Here is a 25,449-nt window from a genome sequence, read left to right as displayed (position 1 = left end):
CAAAATAACTGATGGTAGAAGTAGAGAGGATATAAAATGTAGACTGACAATGGCAAGGAAAGCGTTTCTGAAGAGAAATTTGTTAACATCGAGTATAGATTTAAGTGTCAGGAAGTCGTTTCTGAAAGTATTTGTATGGAGTGTAGCCATGTATGGAAGAGAAACATGGACGATAAACAGTTTGGACAAGAAGAAAATAGCTTTTGAAATGTGGTGCTACAGAAGAATGCTGAAGATTAGATGGGTAGATCACATAACTAATGAGGAGGTACTGAATAGGATTGGGGAGAAGACGAGCTTGTGGCACAACTTGACAAGAAGAGGTGATCGTTTGGTAGGACACATTCTGAGGCATCAAGGGATCACCAATTTAGTTTTGGATGGGAGCGTGGAGGGTAAAAATCGTAGAGGGAGACCAAGAGATGAATACACTATGCAGATTCAGAAGGATGTAGGTTGCAGTACGTACTGGGAGATGAAGAAGCTTGCACAGGATAGAGTAGCATGGAGAGCTGCATCAAACCAGTCTCAGGACTGAAGACTATGACGACGACGACAACAACAAACAAATCTTTTTTCTAACAACTAATTTTCATTCCTAAAATTTCCATTGCTTCGAAATATTGCATTATTATAATGGGAAAATTATCAGTGGTATTTTAATAACAAAGCCGACAGAAACCATTAACAAACACATAGCATGATAATTGGTACGGCATTGGGGAAACGATACTGTAGCCTACCTATTGCGGTGGACGTGGCTTATTGGATGGTACGTGTGCACATGCAGCGTGGACGACTTTTCTCCGTTCTGGTCTATACGGTAGTTTCTCACAGCAGTCGTAGATCGGCAGTTTCATTACAGAATAACACCATCCCCGGTTTGCCAGTATTTTAGGAAGTGCGGTATCAGTGAAGCATAACGCCCCAGTTGCTTTAAAAGATTAACGACTGGAGGAGCCACAACGAACTGGCGATGTCATTTAAAGAGAAAACAATTCTTTCATAGTTTACAATGAAACTAGAAAGTAGCTGATCCGTTGCCTGCATCTATATCACATGCACTTATCTGCTTGTAGCTTTTGAAAACGGACAAATTAACGCGAAAAGTAGTTCTATCTCAGTTTTCGCCTTTTGGCGCTGACCTTTCGAAATCCCCTAATAGTGGAATGATGCTCGAGTTTATTAAGACTTTCTAGAACAGTGTTTCAAATAAAAAAATTGAATAGGAGGATACTGATGATTTTTTGTAGAAGTCTACCACTTAATTTTCGAGAAAAGCGGCGAACAGTGGACGGAATTTTCCTGTTTCATTCAATGTTTTGATTCTATGTATCTTGAAACCGAGGAAGTCAAAACTTTTCAGCCTGTTAGATTTCTAAGTGTATTACAGAAAATACTAGGAATAGAAACAAATTCAGTTATTTCAGAAACTGGTTATTTGAGCGATTTTGACGCAGGTTAAACTGGCTTTGAAAAAAAGAGAAACGACATAACCTGAATAAAGACTGTTTCAGCGATAACCACCGTCCGTCCTCTGAATAAGAGATTTCATAAAAAGCTTCGCAAATGCGAATTTTAATTTTTTTAGTCTTGTTGGTACACATGTTCCTCGTGTATTTATGCATTTTCAACTGTTCCGAATGTCTTGTTTATTCTTGACAGTCGGCAAGGTTACACGTGTTTTCGAGTTCTCGTCGAATTTTTCCATTTCAAAAAAGGTGGTTCAAAGAATTTGAATTAATTTTGCTTGAACAATGAAGTACCGCACCGAATTCAAAATGTTGACTGAACCTTTTGGCGAACGTACCATGTTTAAGAGAAGACCTGACGAGTGGTATAAACGTTTCAAGGAGGACTGAGAAGACGCTAAAGACGACAACCGCCCTGTACATCCTAGCACATTACTGGCGACAGTGCGAAAGAATTAAGGAAAACTGTTCTGGAAAATGACCATCAGAGAGGTCGCTGATGATTTAGCCATATCCTTTGGCTCATGCCAAGTTTTTTTTTTCGGAAGCTTTGGGCATGAAACTTTCAGCAACTAAATTTTTTTTCGGAACTGTTGAATTTCGAACAAAAACGAAGTGGCGTAGACATCACTCAGGAACTGCTGAGCGAAGTCGACAACGATCCACAACGTCTAAAGGTGGTTCTCACAGGTGATGAAACACAGCCATACGAGTGTGACGTCGAAACAAAGGCCCAATCGTCCTAATGGAAGCTGCGTGAAGAAACAAAAATATTCGACAAGTTCGATCACATGGGTTCTTCCCACTTTTTTCTTCGATTACCTTGGGATAGTGCATCATGTCTTTCATCCTTATGGTCGTACGCTCACTAACGGATATTACCGGGAAGCCACGCGCCGTTTGCATCAAGAAATCCGAAGAAAACGACCAGAACTGTGGCAAAACGACTCGTGGAAATTGCATCACGAAAATGCTCCCGCTCACACCTCAATGCTCTTTTAAGGATGTCACCTCAGCCACTGTATTCGCCGGACATGGTCATTGCAACTTCTTTCTATTTCCGAGGCTGATGATAAACTATGACAGGACTTCGTTTTTCTACCACTGGTGAGATAAAAACAGAATTGAAGAAGATAAACACCATAACAAAAGGTGGATTCCTGAAGTGCTTCCAAGACTGGATAAAGCTCTGTTACAAGTGTATTATATCTTGCGGGAGGGATTAGTTTCAAAGAGAAGAAATTGTTCAATAAATAAAGAAATTCCTTTACTTTTTCATCACACCTCATACTGAAGAGGACCGGGTTATTTAATTTAAGAACACTCAATTTCTAGATTTCTACAACTCTTAACAAGTTAGAGTCTCGGTCCGGCACGCAGTTTTAATCTGCCAGGAAGTTTCATATCAGCACATACTCCACTGCAAAGTAAATCTCATTCTGGAAGCTTCTGATCAATTGCGTGTCTACGTAGTATCGTGACAGAAATCACGAGTCCTGTTAGAAAGATTGCAGTTCCTAGTAACTGAAACGAAAACTCCGAATAAACCAGGAACGACATCTGGCGTCCCGCTAGAAAGTGTCAGACTTTCTGCTGTTTCTAATCTATCTCGTTGCGGCAACATTATCTAACGAAATTTCCATTACCAACTTTTTACTCCGAATGCGAAGATATTTTGTTGACGCCCACCTACATAAGAAAGGGCCATCATAAAAGAAACCGGATCTTGTACGAAAAAATTTGTGTATTTCTACCACGTGCTATTCGACAGCGGAACGATAGGGAAATAGTCTATGTGGTTCAATGTCTTTGCCAAGCACGAAAGTATGAAAGTATGAACTGCAGAGTACTCATGGACATGTACCCTGTCCGAAAAGTCTAAATGAGGGTCGCCCACCTTTTTAGTATTTAAAAAGCCTTGCACCTGTAACCATATTCTACGTGCTCGGGTTGCTTATCACGCATAATGCTAGTTTGTGAGGAAGGGAAAGTACTGCTTCGGTGACATGTTAATCTGCTCTGTTTTTCATGACATTGAAAATATTTGAGTACTTTATGCAAGTTTTCTCTTGCGAGACTTTGTATCTGAAATGCGTATAGGTTCTTTATTAGGGGCACTCAAAAAGAAATTACTCAGAGGCATACTTACAGAAACCAGTACCTGTGTTAGAAGCATTGACCCTGGCTGTTGAGACACTTGTTTCACTGTGACAAGACAGTGAATGGCTCTCTCATAAAATTCCCGAGACTGCCATGTTAAGCAGTTCCGCACGTACAGCTGGACGTCGTCGTCCGAGGTGAACTGTTTGCCCCTCAGAGCCTTTTTAAGGATACCAAAAATGGCGTAATCACAGGGAGAGAGGCACTGACTGTGTGGCCTCCCCCTTCAACTTCTGGGAGAGTGCCGCGACTGTTGGCCGTATGAGGCTTAGCATTGTCGTGGAGCAGAATGACCCCACGAGCTAGATTGCCTGGTCGTTTTGATTTGATCGCTTTGCGAAGGGTGGTCAAGGTCTGCGAGTAACGCTGGGCATTGACTTTTGTCCCGTGCTACATGAAGTGAATCAGATGGGGGCCATCTTGGTCAAAGAAGAACATCAACAATCTTTCCTGCACTTGTGTAGATGTCTTTGCTTTTTTTGGTGGTGGTGGTGGTGACCCTGGATGCTTCCACTGGAGACATTGTTTTGATTCTGGTTCGAAGTGATGACACCACCCTCATACCAGGAACGCATTCCCTTGCCGAGCATAGCGCTGCAGATGACCATGACAGTGGGCCATTCGGCATGCTTCCTGGTGTGGTTGAAGACTGGGGGGAGGGGGAGGGGCACCCATTGGGCACACACTTTGCACATGTGCAGTCGTTCCTTCATGGTGGTGTGAACACATCCGACGATCAATCCAACCACATCGGCTATGGCTTATTTTCACTCGGCGGTCCTGGGTAATGAGTGCATTCACCAGCTGGACGAAGTCATCGGTAATTGAGTGTGGTGCTCCAGACCGTACATCGTTAGCTAACGACAACCGTCCTTCCCTGAAGCGCTTGTGCCAAGCCTTGACCCTTGCAAGGGACTTTTGGTGTTCACCGCACACTTGTGACATTCGTCGATGAATGTCCATTCCTCCTCCTCCTGCCCCCACTGTCAGAAAACGACCACCACCTCATTTGACGCCTCCATATCACTGTTTGCAATGCGACTAGCAGCGTTGGGTGATTGATGCATGCTGTGTAAGTAGGCTGTTTATGTTTTCTTGTTGGCAACGTTACGTAGCGCTCTGTATTAAAATCACTGGCTGTGCTGTGTGCAGTCTGTGGCTAGTTTGCATTGTTGTCTGCCACTGTAGTGTTGGGCAGCTGGATGTGAACAGCGCATAGCGTTGCGCAGTTGGAGGTAAGCCGCCAGCAGTGGTGGATGTGGGGAGAGAGATGGCGGAGTTTTGAAATTTGTAAGACTGGATGTCATGACCTGCTATGTATATTATGAGTTTTCAACACTATTAAGGTAAATACATTGTTTGTTCTCTATTAAAATCTTTCATTTGCTAACTATGCCTATCAGTAGTTAGCGCCTTCAGTGGTCTGAATCTTTTATTTAGCTGGCAGTAGTGGCGCTAGCTGTATTGCAGTAGTTCGAGTAACGAAGATTTTTGGTGAGGTGATTTGTGAAAGGTATTGGTTAATGTTAGTCAGGGCCATTCTTTTGTATGGATTATTGAGAGTCAGATTGCGTTGCGCTAAAAATATTGTGTGTCAGTTTAAGCACAGTCATGTACAATTGTTCAAAAAGTGGACGTTTCATATGTCGACCCTTAGCCTAGGATACCTCACTGGAATCTTTGATTTTTTCTTGTAGTTTGTGTAATTAGTGTAGCTATTGTTTATTGCTAGCGCCTAATTATAGAGAGAATTTCCTTTGTAGTTCCAGTCTTTCATTGTTGTACAGTAAAACAGGTGTGGCACGCATGTAGATTTGCACGAAGTATTTCGCAGCTGCAATGAACTAGATATTTTCAGTACTATGTTAATGTGTTCTCTTATTTTTGCTCTTGAAATTGTGCTTTTCTGTGTTGTGTGAAAAACGTAATACTAGGCTCCAAAGTAAACTGAGAAATGACAGTGAAGACGAAAACAGTGTGTTAGTGCCACCATGTAATGAATTAACTAATATTCAAAGTAGTAATTTGGTAACTGTGCATAGGGAAATGGAGCGGGCGTCAAATAATGGTGTAGACAGTGAAACAGGTAGTGAACAGGGAAGCATTATCGATCGATCGGCAACAGCTCGCCTCAGGAATCGGGAATGACAGAACAAAATATTGCCAATACTGTAGACTCAGGTTTTGGGTTCTCACCGTTTTCTCAAACGAGTCAAGACACATTTTCCGCTTGTCAAAATGTGAATGTTGCCGGTGCAAATTCACTGCCGAAAAGCACTGACGAACATGTTTCAGACACCAGTGCATTGTTATTACAATTAATACAACAAATGGGACAAAAGCTTCAAAAGTTAGACACAATGGAACAACACCAGAGGCAAACACAGCAACAGTTAGACGCAATGGAACAAAATCTTCAAAAGTTAGACACCACGCTTGAACAAACACGTGAAGATTTTACTGAGTTATATAACATTGAATCGAAATGTCAAAAAGTCTGTAATGACGTAAAAACACAAATTTGTGAGCATTTTCCACCTATTTTTTCGCGGCATGAAAATGCATTACAGAATCACGAAACAGCCATAAAAGAACTGCAAACTATTGTTCATGAAAATCATGAGACCTTGCAAGCTAAAATTGACTCAGTTGCATCTACCGATTTGGTTACGCAACTTGCAAAAACTCACGAAAACTTAAAGGACACAGTAGGTACTATGAAAATTGGTTCAGAAAGACACATGGAGGAAATTAGTTCATTATCAGAGAAAGTAGTTGAACTTTCGGATCAGCTAAATAATTTATCTACGAAGGTAGATGATAATCTGAATGACACAAAACCGGTAGTCTTTAATGACACAGAAGAGTGCCAACAAATTAGAAAATTCAAACAAAATCAAAATCAAATCAATACACAGTACAAAAGAGAAATCCGGGAAGTACAAGATCAGCTGACACAGGTAATACAAGAATTACATATTTCAGAGGACACTCGCGCCCCAATACGGGAAGAGGGACATAGAAATACGGAACAGCCACAAAATATTAACACAGCGCATTTCGGAAATTATGAAAGAAATTGGCAAGGTGCACCGAATTTTGAAATGGAACCGCCGAAACGAGGAAACGACGTAACAATGACCGACATGCGACTCGCCGACATGATTATTTTGACTATAAGCTGTTCATTACTACACGTAAATTCAAAACGTTTAAGAATTCTGGCAACGACATTCATCCACAAGCGTGGCTCCATCAATTCTCTCATTGTTTTCCTCCCACCTGGTCATTAGGGCACAGATTAGAATTTATGTGTGGCTATTTAGAGAATGAACCAGCTGTAAGAATGCGATCGGTCATTCACGATTGCCACAGTGAAGGAGAATTTTACCATGCCTTCCTCTCAGCATATTGGTCTCAAGCCACACAAGACCGAGTAAAACATATCATCATGAAGATGAAACACTTTGAACAATCTGAATTTTCCAGTCTTGTGAAATATTTTGAAGACATGTTGCACAAGAATCAGTACCTGTCAAACCCATAAAGCCCCTCAGAACTCATCCGCATTTGCTTAATCAAATTGCCTGAACATTTACGACATATTTTGGCAGGACGTTGCAAAGACGACATTGAAGCTTTTTAGGGGCTCTTACAAGAATTAGAAATTGACACTGACAATCGCGGAACGCGAAAACAGGAACATAACAATTACAAGTCACATCCGTCGCAATTCCGCGATGAAAGAAATAATAATTGGACACGACAAGGCTATTCTCACAACACAAATCGTGACCAAAACAGACACCACCCATATGACAACCGTTGGCAGAGTAAAAATAATTACAGGGAAAGATCGCATTTCCGTAGTAATAAATATGACAGAGATAACCATAGAAACAGACAATATGCGAACCAAAATAATTATTATCAAGGGAGACACAATAACTTCAGACGCAATGGTCCACCACGCAGTTACGATTCCGGGAGAAATTCTCCACCACATGACCGCCAAACAAGAAACTATGTAAACTACCGACAAAACGACAGACCTGAATTCCATCAGAACTGGCGAGCTTCAAACAGGGCAGGGCCTTCTCGTCAAGGTGAATTTGTAGAAGTTAGGTCTCCTAATCCCAATAACGGCGCGCGCCAACAAAGAGACAGACAATGACTTGCACCGCAGGCAGCCATGTGCGCTGGCTGGCTCAGAGAAAAATAACATAGACGCTAACCTTCAGAAAAATTTGACCATTCTTTACCGATGTACCATATACCACAAGATAATTCCGTTAAAGCTGGAGCTCTGCATAGTAGGAAGAGTAAAGGCTTGCACCGCATTTCACATGTAAAACCGTTTATTGAAAGATAATCTGCTTTTTAACTTAGTCTTTGCCATAAAATTTTTTTCACATTTTTAGTATGCTTTGTCAGACTTAAGAAACTTAACATGCAACAATGTTCGAAGTTAAATATCCAGTCAAGAATCAAGAGAACATATTTAGACAGTAATTACGAATGTATTGTTATAGTGAACAGATGACAGTGTTATTGTGCGTGTACATTCTTGCTTGTTAGTTGTATGATTACGTAACGACTATAAGGCTCACAAACTTAGAGCATATACTGGTACTGCTAATGATATTTTAATGCAACATTTTGGCTTACTTGAAAATACATTCTGGATTTAAAGTACTTTCTGAGAGATACCAGATGACACAGTGGTTAGTTTATGTGACAGCTACACGATTTTATCACAACACTACTAATGAGTGACAATTTACAATGTTTTTGCGGTGTTTGTTTTATGTCTGCACAGTTTTATGTATTATTCTGGAAAGTAAAACATGTTTTAGTAGTAACTTTTGTGGTATAGCTACAAGGAGACAGCCTTTTTCGTAGCACAACAATACGTTACATTATAGTGCTTTCTTGATCACGGTAAGGGACGTAGTAACTACGGTATCCATACGCAAAGCATTTCACTTTCGTTTATGATGAGGTAAGTATATTGACTTCAGCAGAACTTTGCTTACAGAGAACGATAACTATGACACTTCCACAGAATTATCTTACAGCAAGACGCACATTTAGCACACATTTGAGAGATTAATTTTGTACTTAAGCCATTTATTTTTCAAGATTTTTGAATTACAAAGAAAGTTTTCCATGACACATTTCATTCCATTGCTGTAATCTGTAACACCTGAGGGTATAATTACATTAATCCTCAGGGGGGTACATGCTTACTTTGTGTACCATGTGTTTGGCAAGCACAAGGAGCCCTAGCTAATATGGTATTTGCTTATAAAACTTCACACATCGGTATCATATTTCTCTAACACAGAATTACACAGCTATCTGATCATTTAACTGAGAGAGAAACATTTTTTTTTTACTATATCAGTGACATGTTTACACAATTACACAGTTGGATTACTTCATACTTATGAAACTGTATTTTGTCTGCACTTTGTGAACTGTTCATATTTTTTCGGAACCATTGTGATACTATGAGAGCTTTGAATGATATATCTGGTATGGGGTCATGATTTTTAAAGTACTTTTGAGGTAGATGACACTATTAAATGAGCAGAGAATTGTTTTAGGTTTTGAAATTATTGCAGAAAGCTACAGATTTGACTGAGGTGTTATGATATTATTACGATGGCGATGTGTATTATGCTGTTGAGGCATGTTTATGATCAATAAGCTGATGCTATATGAGGAATCTGATTATGCTACGTATTTATTATGATGAAATATTGAAGAAATGTCGACGAATATGTGTATGTGTAATAAGGTAAAGAATAATGAGTAGTGGTTAGGGACTCGTAAAAAAGGATGTTGGAAACCAAGAATCGTTCTTTAAGCGTTATGATATGTGTGTAAATGCGTGAATATATCACAATGCCGGCGAAAATGTTTTTGGACACATATTTATAGGATTTTGTTTCTACAGATTTGCAACGCAAATTCTCGACCTGTGAAATTTTTGTATGAGACCTGTCACTGTAGTACAAACTGGTGTCGTAAATACTTCGGTAAGAAAGTTAAGTGACCACCTTCACGTAATGCGTCGTAAGCACCCAGCTGTCGTAAGCACCCAGCTGTGCGACAGTTGCCTGGAAAAAAGCCATTAGTGTGTGCCTTTCAGAGGCACAGGTGGAGAAAAAAAAGAGGCCATTATCCTCGCCATTGACATTCCTTTGTAGAAAGGATCGCAAATACGACACGCTCAAACTTGAAAACATATGGTTATACTGTGGAGCTCTTAATTTATGATATTTAAGAAAATGCCTAATGAAATGATGAGAGACATTTTACATCTATTGTCTTTCTAGTTGAGAGATTGCTCATTTTGTTTAATATCTAGTTTCTAGCTGCACTGCAGCATTGGTTAAAATAAAATTTAATAGATGTACTAACATAGATGTTTTATGCCTACAGATCCAGTAAATAATAATTTTATGATGTACTTCCAAGAAAACGAGGGAACATAGACATTTCCCTTCACAGGAATTGTATAAATATTTTTTTTTTTACGATTTGGTAGCTTGTTTGCTAGAGTAAGTTCTCGTGATGCATCAGTCTAGTGTTAAGATGTGACATAGGTATTAGACATGACCATTGTTACTGTAATATTTTTTCTGCTTGAGCTTTGTCATGTTTAGATATAAGTTATTGCATTTGCTGCTGCTGTTTGCCAGGCATAACGTTACTGAATTTGACTTTGTATTACGCTGTTAAGCCAGTTTTACTACGCATTTATTTTTCTTGTTTGCTGCACAGTGCCTTATATTAATTATAATATTGCAATTGCATTGCCAATTTGAATTTTTTGTCATTGATGTTTGTGTTAATTGTTTTGTACTGCTGCATTGCCTCGTCCCTTAGTTTAGCATCCGAGCTCAGTAGATTTAAGTTAGCTTAAGAGGGGTAGACTATATAAGAGAATGAGTTGCGATGAATTGGAAGAAATGCATTGAGAAGTTATACGAAAAAAGTACAGAAAGCAGGTATAGATAGGACCTTTTGGGAATAATGATGAACGAAGGGAGATCTCAAAAAAAAAAAAAAAAAAAAAAAAAAAAGTACTGTTTGCAAAAAACTGCAGTACCAAATGTTACACTGAAAACAAACCTTGCCCTTTCCTCTTGTGTTATTCTGCTATGTGTTTGTGTACTCTTGTATATTTGTGTTTTTCCTGTCTTTATGTGTTTAGCTGATATGAGTTACATTGTAGAATTTTTCTAATACTATGTTATTTACTTTGTAAAGATGTTTAGACATTATTTATATGTTCTGATTTGTTGCTCATATGTGAAGTTGATGTTTCAAAAGTTATTCTGATCTTTATGTATGTACTTATGTCATAATTCTTGTAACACTGATGTGTATGTTTATTTCTATTCTTTTGTAACGCCTGTTTTACTACAAATGTTATCTGTACTATTATGTTCTTTAATGATGTATTTTGTACCTTTGTTATTGTATTCATATGTTATAAAATTGTAATTGACACCAGTTCATCAAATTAAGTAACTTGTAAGTTACATTTCACTGCACGCGTTTCTGTTGGTCATAGTATATGGACAATATGTGAGAAGTAGGGACTGATAGTGTTTGCACATGTGTTAATAATTCAGCAAGGGACTGGATAACAGCATTGCTGGTTCTAAGGGCAATTCCAAAAACTGTGTGAGTGCAGAAGTGGTGGTTTATGGACTTGCTATATTCTCCGCAAGACTCTTCGATGGTGATTGTGCACCTGCACAGTCGCAGCAGATGGCTGCTGGCCATCTCTACAAGGACTACAGTGGGTCTACACCTTTGATGACTCACCAATACCATACTCTCTACCAGAACTACAGTGGGTCTGCTCTTTGATGACCTACCTACCAATATTATTCAAGACTTCGACTGACTCTGCAGTGGGTTTGCTCTGTTGTGGCCCATTACCTGTCAGCATGTCAAGAGTCAGCACTGTCTTTCCGTTGGAAGGACAACACTACTACGTCAAGACTGCATGGAAATCCACTACTTCCGTGTGCATTTTCTTTTACTGCTCAGACTTTGAGAAAAGAAACGGCAGTTTTACTGTGATGAATGATCAGGACTGTCTTTATGGACTGTAAGAAAATTTTAGCTTTTGACCAACATTGTATCAATAAGTGTGTGCCTTTGATTTCTTTGTTATTGTAATTATGAAAAACTATCAAATCATTATTGGCCACTGCCCAAAACAATTTGTAAAATTATTTGTGGGGAGCATGGGGGCTATGTAAGTAGGCTGTTTATGTTTTCTTATTGGCAACGTTACATAGCGCTCTGTATGAAAATCACTGGCTGTGCTGAGTGCAGTCTGTGGCTAGTTTGCATTGTAGTCTGCCACTGTAGTGTTGGGCAGCTGGATGTGAACAGCGCGTAGCGTTGCGCAGTTGGAGGTGAGCGGCCAGCGGTGGAGGATGTGGGGGGAGAGATGGCAGAGTTTTGAGAGCGGACGATCTGGACGTGTGTCCATCAGAAACAGTAAATTTGTAAGATTGGATGTCATGAACTAATATATTCATATGACTTTGGAACATTATTAAGATCCAGTAAACAATTTTATTAACTATTTCCAAAAAAACAAGGGAGCACAAAAAGAAATTTCCCTTCACAGGAATTGCATACATAATTTTTGTCAATGACTGGATAACTTGTTTCGTAGAGTAAGTCAAGGTGATGCATCACTCTAGTGTTAAGATGTGACATTAGACATTTCCTATATTTATTGTAATATTTTTTGTGCTTGAGCTTTGTTATGTTTAGATATAAGTTATAGCATTTGCTGCTGGTGTTTGCCATGCATAGTGCTACTGAATTTCACTTTGTATTACTCTGTTAAGCCAGTTCTACTACTGCTTTATGTTTCTTGTTGCTCCGCATTGGCTCATTAGTTGTAACGTTGCATGTGCTTTCCTAATTTAGATATACTGCTGCTTGCTTTGCCAATTTGCATTTTTTTGTCATTGCTGTTTGTGTTAAATTGTCTTGTGCTGCTGCATTGCCTTGTCCCTTAGTATATATATCTGAGCTCAGTAGATGTAAGTGAGCTTAAGAGGGGGTAGACTATAAGAAAATAACTATGATCAATATGGAAAGAATGCATTGAGAAGTTATATGAAAAAGATTTGGGCAAAAATGAGTATTGTACAATGAGAAATATTTATTTTAAAACAGGATATGAAAAAACAGTAGGGTTTAGGGACAACAGGGTCAGATAGGATTGTTTTTTGCAGGAGCAAATGTTGAAATAAAAAGAAAGATCTATGGAATGAAGTTTTGGGTTGGACTGCAGTACCAAATGTTACACTGAAAACGACCCCTGTCCTTTCCTTTTGTGTTATTCCACCATGTGTTTGTGTACCCTTGTGTGTTTGTGGTTTTCCTGTCTTTGTGTGTTTATCTGATAAGAGTTATGTTGTAGAATTTTTCTAATACTATGTTATTTACTTTATAAAGATGTTTAGACATCATTAATTCTGTTTCAATGCTCATGTGTGAAATTACTGTTTCGAAAAAAATTCTCATTTTTTATGTATTTACTTATGTCATAATTCCTGTAACACTGATGTATATGTTTATTTCTATTCTTTTGTAAAGCCCGTATTACTACAAATGTTATCTGTATTGTTATATTCTTTAATTATGTATTTTGTACATTTGTAATTGTCTTCTAATGTTGTAAATTTATAATTGTATTGTCACCAGTTGTTCAAATCAAGTTACATTTCACTGCACACGTTTCTGTTGGTCATAGTATATGCACAATAGATGAGAAGTTGGGACTGTTAGTGTTTGCACATGTGTTGATAATTCAGCAAGGGACTGGTTAACAGCATTGCTGGTTCTAAGGACGTACCAAACAGTTTGTGAGTACACAAGTGGTGGTTTATGGACTTGCTCTATTGTCTGCAAGACTCTTTAATGGTGATTGTGCACCCACACAGTCGCAACAGATGGCTGCTGGCCGACTCTACAAGGACTACAGTGGGTCCGCACCTTTGATGGCCCACCAATACCATTAACCCTACGAGGACTGATGGCCCACCAAAACCATTATCTCTACGAGGACTACAGTGGGTTTGCTCTGTTGTGGCCCATTACCTGCGTGCATGTCAGGAGTCAGCACTGTATTCCCGTTGGAAGAATACTACTACAAGACTGCATAGAAATCCACTACTTCTATGTGCATTTTCTTTTACTGCTCAGACTGAGAAAAACACTGCAATTTTACTGTGATGAACGATCAGGACTGTCTTTATGGACTGTGAGAAAATCTTTGCTTTTAACCAACAGTATATCAGTAAGTGTGTGCATTTGGTTTCTTTGTTATTGTAATTATGAAAAAATTTTTCAAATCTGTATTGGCCACTGCGCAAAACAATTTGTAAAATTTTTTGTGGGGAGCATGGGGGCTATGTAAGTAGGCTGTTTAGGTTTTTATGTTGGTAACGCCACGTAGCGCTCTGCATGAAAAATCACTGACTGTGCTGTGTGCAGTCTGTGGCTGGTTGGCATTGTTGAAATACAGCACGTAGCGTTGCACAGTTGGAGGTGAGCCGCCAGCAGTGGTGGATGTGGGGGGAGAGATGGCAAAATTTTGAGAGCGGACGATCTGGACGTGTGTCCATCAGAAAGAGTAAATTTGTAGTACTGGATATCATGAACTGATATATTCATGATGACTTTTGAATATTATTAAGGTAAATACATTGTTCACTATCAAAATCTTTCATTTGCTAACTATGGCTATCAGTAGTTAGTGCCTTTTATTTAGCTGGCAGTATTGGCGCTAGCTGTATTGCAGTGGTTCGAGTAACGGAGATTTTGTGAGGTAAGTGATTCATGAAAAGTATAGGTTATTGTTAGTACCATTTTGGGTAGAGATTATTGAAAGTCAGATTGCGTTGCGCTAAAAATATTGTGTGTCAGTTTACTGCTGATCAGTATAAGTAAAAGTAAAAATGTCTACGTTCAGTTCTGCTCAGATGTTTGAAAAGCAAATAATGTAAGAGGTTTATCAGCACAGTAATTCATTAATTTTTCTAAAGCGACGTTTCAATGTTAGTAAAGAATAACATTCACGCGACTAAGACACCATTATCAACACATCACCCAGTTCGAATGAATCCGTCTAATAGGGCTATGAGAAGCTGGATGTTCATTCTGCGATACTGCAGAAACACTTGGCAGTAACATAGCCACTGTACGTGATTGCTGGCAGCGGGGATCACAATGTATGGATGCAGGAAGACTAGGCTCTGGTTGGCTATGTGGCACTACTGAAAGGGAAGACCATTGTACTACAACTGCAGTAGCCATTTGAGCAGCAGTTGTCACCAAAGTGAACAGTTACAAATTCTTTACTTTTAGGACAGCTCTGAGCCATGAATGTATTCCTCTGACCCCAAATCACAGCCATTTGCAACTTCAGTGGTGTCAAGCGAGAGCTCATTGGAGGGCAGGGTGGAGGTATGTTTTGTTTCCTGATGAAAGTTCACTCTCGCTCTGTGCCAGTGATGGCCTTTTTTTACCAGTAGGCCAGTTGAGGGCCTGAAACAAATCTTTGTGCAGGCTAAACACACTGGACATCCACCTAGAGTTATGGTCTGGGACTGTTTCATATGAAAGCAGGCACACTCATTATCTCAAGCACCCTGACTGCTAATCTGTTTGCGAGTCTGGTGATTCGAGCAATTGTGCTGTTATCCACAAACAGCATTCCAGGAGTATTTTTCCAACAGGATAACGCTCGCCCACATACCGCTGTTGTAACCCAAAATGCTCTATGGAGTGTCACCATGTTGCCTTGGCCTGCACAATCACCTGACAGGTCTCCAATCGAGCACATATGCAACACCAAAGCACAAGTCAAGCATCATCCATAAACAGCATTAACCATCCCTGTAGTTAACAGCCAAGTACAACAGGTATGTAACCCTATCCCACAAACTGACACTCAGCACTGGTACAACAAAATCCATGCAAGTTTGCATTCAACATTCTGGCGATGCATCAGCATACCAGCATTTCAAAATTGCAACTGGTTATTTCCACTAACATTAACGTATGTAATCTTCCAAACTTAAATATGTTACTTGTTGTTGTTGTTATCCTCAATCCTGAGACTGGTTTGATGCAGCTCTCCACGCTACTCTATCCTGTCCAAGCTGCTCCATCTTCCATTACGTACTGCAGTCTACATCCTTCTGAACCTGCTAGTGTATTCATCTCTGTCTCCCTCTACGATTTTTACCCTCCACACTGCCCTCCGATACTAAATTGGTGATCCCTTGATGCCTCAGAACATGTCCTACCAACCGATCCCTTCTTCTAGTGAAGTTGTGCCACAAACTCCTCTTCTCCCCAAATCTGTTTAATACCTCATTAGTTATAAGGTCTACCCATCTAATCTTTAGCATTCTTCTGTAACACCACATTTCAAAAGTTATGTTTTTGTCCAAATTATTTAACGTCCATTTTTCACTTCCATACATGGCTACACTCCATACAAATACTTTCAGAAAAGACTTCCTGACATTTAAATCTATACTCGATGTTAACAAATTTCTCTTCTTCAGAAACGCCTTCTTTGCCATTGCCAGTCTACGTTTTATATCCTCTCTACTTCGACCATCATCAGTTATTTTGCTCCCCAAATAGCAAAACTCCTTTACTACTTTAAGTGTCTCATTTCCTAATCTAATTCCCTCAGCATCACCTGACTTAATTCGACTACATTCCATTATCCTCGTTTTGATTTTGTTGATGTTCACCTTATACCCTCCTTTCAAGACACTGTCCATTCCGTTCAACTGCTCTTCCAAGTCCTTTGTTGTCTCTGACAGAATTACAAAGTCATCGGCGAACCTCAACGTTTTCATTTCTTCTCCATGGATTTTAATACCTACTCCAAATTTTTCTTTTGTTTCCTTCACTGCTTGCTCTATATACAGATTGAATAACATCGGGGAGAGGCTACAACCCTGTCTCACTCCCTTCCCAACCACTGCTTCCCTTCCATGCCCCTCGACTCTTATAACTGCCATCTGGTTTCTGTACAAATTGTAAATAGCCTTTCGCTCCCTGTATTTTACCCCTGCCACCTTCAGAATTTGAAAGAGAGTATTCCAGTAAACATTGTCAAACGCTTTCTCTAAGTCTACAAATGCTAGAAACTTAGGTTTGCCTTTTCTTAGTCTAACTTCTAAGATAAGCCGTAGGGTCAGTATTGCCTCACGTGTTAGAACATTTCTACGGAATCTGAACTGATCTTCCCCGAAGTCTGATTCTACCAGTTTTCCATTCGTCTGTAAAGAATTCGCGTTAGTATTTTGCAGCCGTGGCTTATTAAACTGATAGTTCAGTAATTTTCATGTCTGTCAACATTTGCTTTCTTTGGGATTGGAACTATTATATTCTTTAAATCTGAGAGTATTTCGCCTGTTTCATACATTTTGCTCACTAGATGGTAGAAATTTGTCAAGGCTGGATCTCCCAAGGCTGTCAGTAGTTCTAATGGAATGCTGTCTACTCCCGGGGCCTTGTTTCGACTCAAGTCTTTCAGTGCTGTCAAACACTTCACGCAATATCATATCTCCCATTTCATCTTCATCTACATCCTCTTCCATTTCCATAATATTGCCCTGAAGTACATCGCCCCTGTATAGACCCTCTATATTCTCCTTCCATCTTTCTGCTTACCCTTCTTTGCTTAGAATTAGGTTTCCATCTGAGCTCTTGATATTCATTGATATTCTTTTCTCCAAACATCTCTTTAATTTTCCTGTAGGCAGTATCTATGTTACCCCTAGTGATATAAGCCTCTACATCCTCACATTTGTCCTCTAGCCATCCCTGCTTAGCCATATTGCACTTCCTTTCGAATCTCATTTTTGAGACGTTTGTATTCCCTTTTGCCTGCTTCATTTACTGCATTTTTGATTTTCTCCTTTCATCAATTAAATTCAATATTCTAGCCCTCGTCTTTTTACCTACTTGATCCTCTGCTGCCTTCACTATGTCATACCCATTCTACTGTATTTCTTTCCCAGATTTCTGTCAATTGTTCCCTTATGCTCAAACTGTGTACAATCTCTGGTTTAGTCAGTTTATCTAGGTCCCATGTCCTCAAATTCCCACCTTTTTTTGCAGTTTCTTCAGTTTAAATCTACCATTCATAACCAATAGATTGTTGTCAGAGTCCACATCGGCCCCTGGAAATGTCTTACAATTTAAAACCTGGTTCCTAAATCTGTCTTACCATTATATGAGCTACCTAAAACCTGTCAGTATATCCAGGTTTCTTCCATGTATACATCCTTTTATGATTCTTGAACCAAGTGTTAGCTGTGATTGTTATGATCTGTGCAAAATTCTACCAGGCGGCTTCCTCTTTCGTTTCTTCCCCCCAATCCATATTCACCTAATACGTTTCCTTCTCTCCCTTTTCCTACTATCGAAATCCAGTCACCCTGACTATTAAATTTTCGTCTCCCTTCGCTACCTGAATAATTTCTTTTATCTCTTCATACATTCCTTCAATTTCTTTGTCATCTGCAGAGCTAGTTGGCATATAAACTTTTACTGCTGTAGTAGGCGTGGGCTTCATGTATCTTTGCCACAATAATGCGTTCACTATGCTGTTTGTAGTAGCTTACCCGCACTCCTATTTTTTATTCATTATTAAACCTACTCGTGCATTACCCCTATTTGATTTTGTATTTATAACCCTGTATTCACCTGACCAGAAGTCTCGTTTCTCCTGCCACCAAACTTCGCTAATTACCATTATATCTAACTTCTCTTTTTAAATTTTCTAACCTACCTGCCCGATTAAGGGATCTGACATTCCACACTCTGATCCGTAGAACACCAGTTTTCTTTCTCCTGATAATGTCCTCTTGAGTAGTCCCCGCCCCGAGATCCACAAGGCCAGATCAGTCGATCATTCAGACTGTTGCCCGTGCAACTACTGAAAAGGCTGCTGCCCCTCTTCAGGAACCACATGTTTGTCTGGCCTCGCAACAGATTCCCCTCCATTTTGGTTGCACCTATGGTACGGCTATCTGTATCGCTGAGGCACGCAACCCTCCCCACCAATGGGAAGGTCTATGGTTCATGGGGGGGATATGTTACTTGGACAATGAATTTCATTACATTAAATATTTTTTGGCATTCGAGACGAACAGACTTTAACCCACCGCAAAAACTCTGTTTGGGTATGTCAGTAAGAGTCGTGCAGTAAGTTAACTTCCAACGTCAACTGCTGTCCCCCATTTCTGCATGTACACAGCCTGATACGTAGTGAAGATTTTACAGTTCTACACTCTGCACAAATAGTGCATCAGCAAACTCACGAACCAACTCACAACCTTGTTGGCAGCTAATCTACATGCAAGCAGGTGATGTGTAAAACGACCTTTAGGTTAACTAATTACAGTCAATGGAGGGAGTATTGCTCAAAGTAAACAAACTAACAAATATAGGAAAGACTGCAGACCCTGTAAATGAGATGAATGATAAGGAGATAGCTACCAAATGCATTCAGAAGGGTATGGTGACCAGCCATTGCAAAGCAAAAAGGGAAACTATGAACAGTTCACACCCCACCTCCAGCTGGTTCATCGAAAGTTATGCTGATCATCTCTTCACTGATAAAATTATGTCGAAGTTCGAAACCAGCTGCTGAAATGTCGCACACAAACATCATACTTTACTACTTGTTCACGAGAACATAAGTACATTGGCTTATTTAAACCTAGGCATGTCGGTCTCTCCCATAAACCTAAACCAGTTAGTGACTCCACAGTATAATACTGGCCCCTGTCCTCCAAACCTGGGCAAACAACCTTAAGTACATACTTGTCTACAAAAGCTCGCATATGGTCTGCACATACACTACTGGATGTACCTGCAAACCATATCCTTACATACATTGTTCAGGCAATATGATATAAACATTGTGTAGAGTCAGAAAGAACTGTAGAGCGAAACTCACTAAAAATAAAGGTTAGGTGTGTGTATTTCATTTATGTGCACTGCAATATGCGTCATATTTCATTTATGTGCACTGCAATATGCGTCATATTTCATTTATGTGCACTGCAATATGCGTCATATTTCATTTATGTGCACTGCAATATGCGTCATATTTCATTTATGTGCACTGCAATATGCGTCATATTTCATTTATGTGCACTGCAATATGTGTCATGTGCATATGTGACAATGTCACAGGAAAGTGGCGGCGGGTGGGCAGCCGGAGCAGCAGACCGAGCTGAGGTAGGCGGCGGGTGGGCAGCCGGAGCAGCAGACCGAGCTGAGGTAGGCGGCGGGTGGGCAGCCGGAGCAGCAGACCGAGCTGAGGTAGGCGGCGGGTGGGCAGCCGGAGCAGCAGACCGAGCTGAGGTAGGCGGCGGGTGGGCAGCCGGAGCAGCAGACCGAGCTGAGGTAGGCGGCGGGTGGGCAGCCGGAGCAGCAGACCGAGCTGAGGTAGGCGGCGGGTGGGCAGCCGGAGCAGCAGACCGAGCTGAGGTAGGCGGCGGGTGGGCAGCCGGAGCAGCAGACCGAGCTGAGGTAGGCGGCGGGTGGGCAGCCGGAGCAGCAGACCGAGCTGAGGTAGGCGGCGGGTGGGCAGCCGGAGCAGCAGACCGAGCTGAGGTAGGCGGCGGGTGGGCAGCCGGAGCAGCAGACCGAGCTGAGGTAGGCGGCGGGTGGGCAGCCGGAGCAGCAGACCGAGCTGAGGTAGGCGGCGGGTGGGCAGCCGGAGCAGCAGACCGAGCTGAGGTAGGCGGCGGGTGGGCAGCCGGAGCAGCAGACCGAGCTGAGGTAGGCGGCGGGTGGGCAGCCGGAGCAGCAGACCGAGCTGAGGTAGGCGGCGGGTGGGCAGCCGGAGCAGCAGACCGAGCTGAGGTAGGCGGCGGGTGGGCAGCCGGAGCAGCAGACCGAGCTGAGGTAGGCGGCGGGTGGGCAGCCGGAGCAGCAGACCGAGCTGAGGTAGGCGGCGGGTGGGCAGCCGGAGCAGCAGACCGAGCTGAGGTAGGCGGCGGGTGGGCAGCCGGAGCAGCAGACCGAGCTGAGGTAGGCGGCGGGTGGGCAGCCGGAGCAGCAGACCGAGCTGAGGTAGGCGGCGGGTGGGCAGCCGGAGCAGCAGACCGAGCTGAGGTAGGCGGCGGGTGGGCAGCCGGAGCAGCAGACCGAGCTGAGGTAGGCGGCGGGTGGGCAGCCGGAGCAGCAGACCGAGCTGAGGTAGGCGGCGGGTGGGCAGCCGGAGCAGCAGACCGAGCTGAGGTAGGCGGCGGGTGGGCAGCCGGAGCAGCAGACCGAGCTGAGGTAGGCGGCGGGTGGGCAGCCGGAGCAGCAGACCGAGCTGAGGTAGGCGGCGGGTGGGCAGCCGGAGCAGCAGACCGAGCTGAGGTAGGCGGCGGGTGGGCAGCCGGAGCAGCAGACCGAGCTGAGGTAGGCGGCGGGTGGGCAGCCGGAGCAGCAGACCGAGCTGAGGTAGGCGGCGGGTGGGCAGCCGGAGCAGCAGACCGAGCTGAGGTAGGCGGCGGGTGGGCAGCCGGAGCAGCAGACCGAGCTGAGGTAGGCGGCGGGTGGGCAGCCGGAGCAGCAGACCGAGCTGAGGTAGGCGGCGGGTGGGCAGCCGGAGGAGGAGTTGGGTGACGTGGATTGCAGTGTGTGTGACTAACTACTGCCTATTTACAAGTTTTTGGTAAAAGAATGTGAACGAATGTATCCTATTGAATACCCTTTACATATAACATAAAGAGAAGTATATCTCAGAATATAATGAGGGTAAGGATGAACTTATCCTGTTTTCAAATTTAACTTTGTTGGCAGCTACTTTACATCACTGGGTAATGGGAAAGATTTTAATGGCCATACTATGTTACTTTTTGTATTTAAGAGAATGTGGAATAATGAATACAAATTTTTGGCTTCTGATGGTTATGTATATAGTCATACTTTTCCTCACTTTTTGGTTCACTTGTTGCATGACTGTCTGGATGCTGGGCCCGCCTATCCAAACATCACCCATTGCACAGCTACTTTTAAAAATCCTCATCATAACTACCGTTCTGTCATTACTGTAGATTCACACACTCACAGTTCCTAAAGAAAATAATAAGTTCTGTAGATATTTTTACAAAATAGAAAAGACAGTTACAGTATCGCTTCACAACTGGTGGGAGCTATTATTTGTGGAGCCAGTGTTTCATTTTTAGTCACAGTCAAACTACTACTGAATCCAAGGATACCTGTGGCTGCATGTGTAATGTAGACAGTGCTGCATTTTGCAGATTTATGTTTGGGTGCAATGTATGTGGTCCATTCTTTTTTTTAATGCATCCCTCAGATTTTCTTTGTCTTTAACATCCATACAGATGGAGGATTGACAACTAGTATCACAGAGAAAAATAAGCTTCGTAGTAAAGTCCTTACCATAGCCTCCAAAACAGCAGTAAAGTGCTAACGAAAAAATATTTTAATATGGTATGGATGATTTTTAAAAAGCAAGTAACTTTAATTTTGCCGGGACATCCGAATTAAGTATCACGTTTTCACGATATTTAGGTCGTCAATCGTTGAACAGTCTAATGACATTTTGGTATCGTCACTTGCACAACAGAATTTGTGGTGTGTACTTACAATCGCTGAGTTTCAATTTTATTAATAAGAACTTCGGCAATCGGTTGAAATTACACGTAAACAGATTTGTTTGGTTTTTTATCATATTTTAGTAATATTTCTAACTTTACAATTCTGTACATAATTCGTTTCCATTGTTAATATCTCAAATTTTGAATCTGTATGAACGATTACCAAATATTTCACTCCTATTAACAAGCCAAACTAATTGTTTCACACCTGAAAATATAATGGACGTATGATGTTGATTTTGTTAAATAACAATAGAAATAACAATATTGTTTCATGTCACGTGTGTGTTAAATATTCATCACCCCTCTATTCCACAACTGTCAACACCTGAAACTCGTTGCATATATGTGATAACGGATCTCATCACTGATATAGTTACAGAAATATAGGTCCAGTAGTAATCTAAGTTCTTATTCCACCATTCTCGTATCTAGAAACTGTTCGGAAGGAACAGCTATGGAGTCAATGCAAACTTCAAGTTCTCAGAATGTGCCAGAATGCTTCGTGAGACAGACAGGTGCTTGACGCACAGAGCCCATTCTTTTATATTGATATTTATTTCCGCAGCTGTCGACGTACACTCTTAGATGACAAGTTTTGCCCTGTATAGGGCGATATGGTGTCGCGGGGGACGAATTTTTCAAGTAGTACTGAGTGGCTGGGTAATCAGCCTTTACCGTTTTCGACGACTTGACAGTTACGGCTATTATGGGGCTCCTGTCTGATGGGGTTTCTCATCGCCCTCTGACATCGGCGACTGGTTTCACCACAGATGTTTCTTGCTCTGCGAATTTGTCATTCCTTAAAGATTCATTCTAGGTTGGTAGTCAGCGACTATTAGTATTCTATGTGAGAAAACGCTCGCCTTTTCTAAAGTTTCTCCTTACCTTCGTTTACTGCTTCCTCAAATGTTTTGCTTTAACAACGGCAGGAATATGCTACAACCAAGAGACACCCATGCAGGCCAGTCAAAGTAGACTAAAGAAAGTCAGCTGGGGAAAAAAGTCCGTGTGGTTACAAATTTGTTGTAGAAGAGAGAGCCATGAAGAACATACCAAAAATTCTGACCGATGGTGGGCGAGCGTTGGGATGGAGGGGCGTTTTAAAGTCACTTTTTTCTTTAATAGCCTCGAAAACCGCAGCTTCTTGCGAAAATATAAGTTCGAAATTAAACCACAGTAAATTTCTTACAAGAAAGGTCCTATTAATTTTTTGTCTAGGACTAATACTTTCGCTTTGCTAAGGATGGAAAAAATCGCCAATTATTAAAAATAGTTTTAACAGTATAAAAGTAATCTTTTAAAATATGTGTTAAAGAAAGATATTAAAAATGCTCACCACGTCTAAGGGAATTAGGGGCGTTTTGAGTAATGAACTGTTTTTCAGGGTGTAACAGTTGAAAGGAAGGGGAGGTGGGGGGGGGGGGGGAGGTGGTAGGTGTGCAGTGGATGTGCGATGGGAAGTAGGAAGGTGGGTTGCCGTATGGCATCCATGCACCTCCTTCCTTCGTAAGTCTCCAGATTTAAGATTGAGAGGGTTATTCTCAACTCTGTCTATCCCTTTATGTCACAAGAAGCAACTGAAGGGTGTTTCATGACCTTATACCAAACCTCCACAGCGCACCATCTGAATCAAGTATAGACATGCCCAAGGGGGAAGAGGGAGACATTTTCCACACAATGCGTTAATGGAGCTATGAGTTAGTAATGAGACTAACAAAAAAAAGAGAAAAAAAGAAAAACATGGACAGACTCTAAATGAATCTGTACACACTGTTCTGCACTGCTAGGGGGGAAATTGTTAGTCCTGTACATCAGCTGTAGTGTTCCTCCGAGAAACAACTTCCCGCCAACAGCGCTGCTTGCTTTTCAGTTTACAGGCGACTATATACCTGCCGCCCTCCTGTTTAATGTCCAGTTCTCTTATGCGACTACGCAAAATAACTTAGCTGAGTTCGCGGCCATAGTCTACTCTCCTTTCGCTCCTAAAATCGCAGTGTACATAATAAATTCCCATACAATAACCAAAGGGCAGAAACGCGAAAAATACTACATCCCAGCAGTCAATTACAAAGTGGAAAGTCAAGGGCACACGTACAGAGCAAAACGTTCGGCGATACATTCGAAGAGCGGAGTCTCGTTGAACTCTCATAGTATATCAAATTTAATAGGCCTACTATAGCACTCACGAAAGTAACACAAAAATCTTGTTCCATAATTATTTTTCAGAAGGCCTGATTGTATGCACAAATTAAACACGACTAAAATGAATTCAACCATTTATATGAAAATTGCGCTGGACTAAGATTTCCTTTACTTTCGTGTCCAATTATTCTAGATAACTACGACTCCCATGCATTTCATCCTTCAGCAAGTCCATGTAAAGGAAAGTAGACCAAATTTTCAATGAACGGACCCTGCTCAGTACTCAGACCTGTCGACGAAGCCACGCGACCGACCGATCACGATTTCTGCACTCGCACCACCATCGACCCTGCGGAGATGTTTACCTCGTAACACAGCAATGGTCCATGGCGGAGAATCGATTGCTGTTCCTGCCGGGGAAGAGGCCAGCATTTTGCTGGCAATGGCTGCGGGTCTTGCTTACTGAAGATAGACCGCATTTTCTCGGTCAGTACAAGAATTTTCTATTTTTCTATCTTAGTTCCGTGCTGCAAATACTGTACATAGTACAGTACACGGTGTAGTTCGACAAATAGATATGAAACAGCCAGTCTACTGGCGCACTTCCAGATGCTTTCCTACTTTATTTCCATTAAAGCCAGTGTCACGGACTCATCTGTCATCCTCGTGTACTTAGAAAGATGGCACGATGAAGGTAAGACATCGGAGGACCTACATGGAACATTTTTCCTCATGCATTTATTTAAGCCTCTGAAATTGGTAACTAAGCTGCGATATATTTGGGGCAATATCTTAGTGTTCTCACGGAGGACTCAAAAATTTCTAAAATTTTAAAATGACATGACCACTAACTGGAGTCATCTCTCTTTCATTGTTGGGCTTTTATTTAAGCACTGAACAATGCAGTGATAACTGTACTTTTGCCGTTGCTACATCTTACTTTACGAATTTTTGTAAGT

General features: G+C 41.4%; 1 protein-coding gene across 1 annotated transcript; it reads right to left on the bottom strand.

Moving 5' to 3' along the window:
• Positions 1-19,913: 19,913 nt before the first annotated feature.
• On the bottom strand, positions 19,914-24,922 carry LOC126263575 (keratin-associated protein 10-4-like). The gene is made up of 2 exons (XM_049960668.1): positions 24,780-24,922; positions 19,914-21,303 (listed from the first exon to the last, which is right to left on the bottom strand). Exons 1-2 carry the CDS (start codon positions 24,920-24,922, stop codon positions 19,914-19,916), a joined length of 1,533 nt encoding a protein of 510 aa, XP_049816625.1.
• Positions 24,923-25,449: the final 527 nt, after the last annotated feature.

This window comes from Schistocerca nitens, chromosome 6 (genome assembly GCF_023898315.1).
Source record: "Schistocerca nitens isolate TAMUIC-IGC-003100 chromosome 6, iqSchNite1.1, whole genome shotgun sequence".
Lineage (NCBI taxonomy): Eukaryota > Metazoa > Arthropoda > Insecta > Orthoptera > Acrididae > Schistocerca > Schistocerca nitens.
The sequence above is the reverse complement of the archived record's forward strand: the minus strand, read 5'-3'. Positions and strand labels throughout refer to the sequence as shown.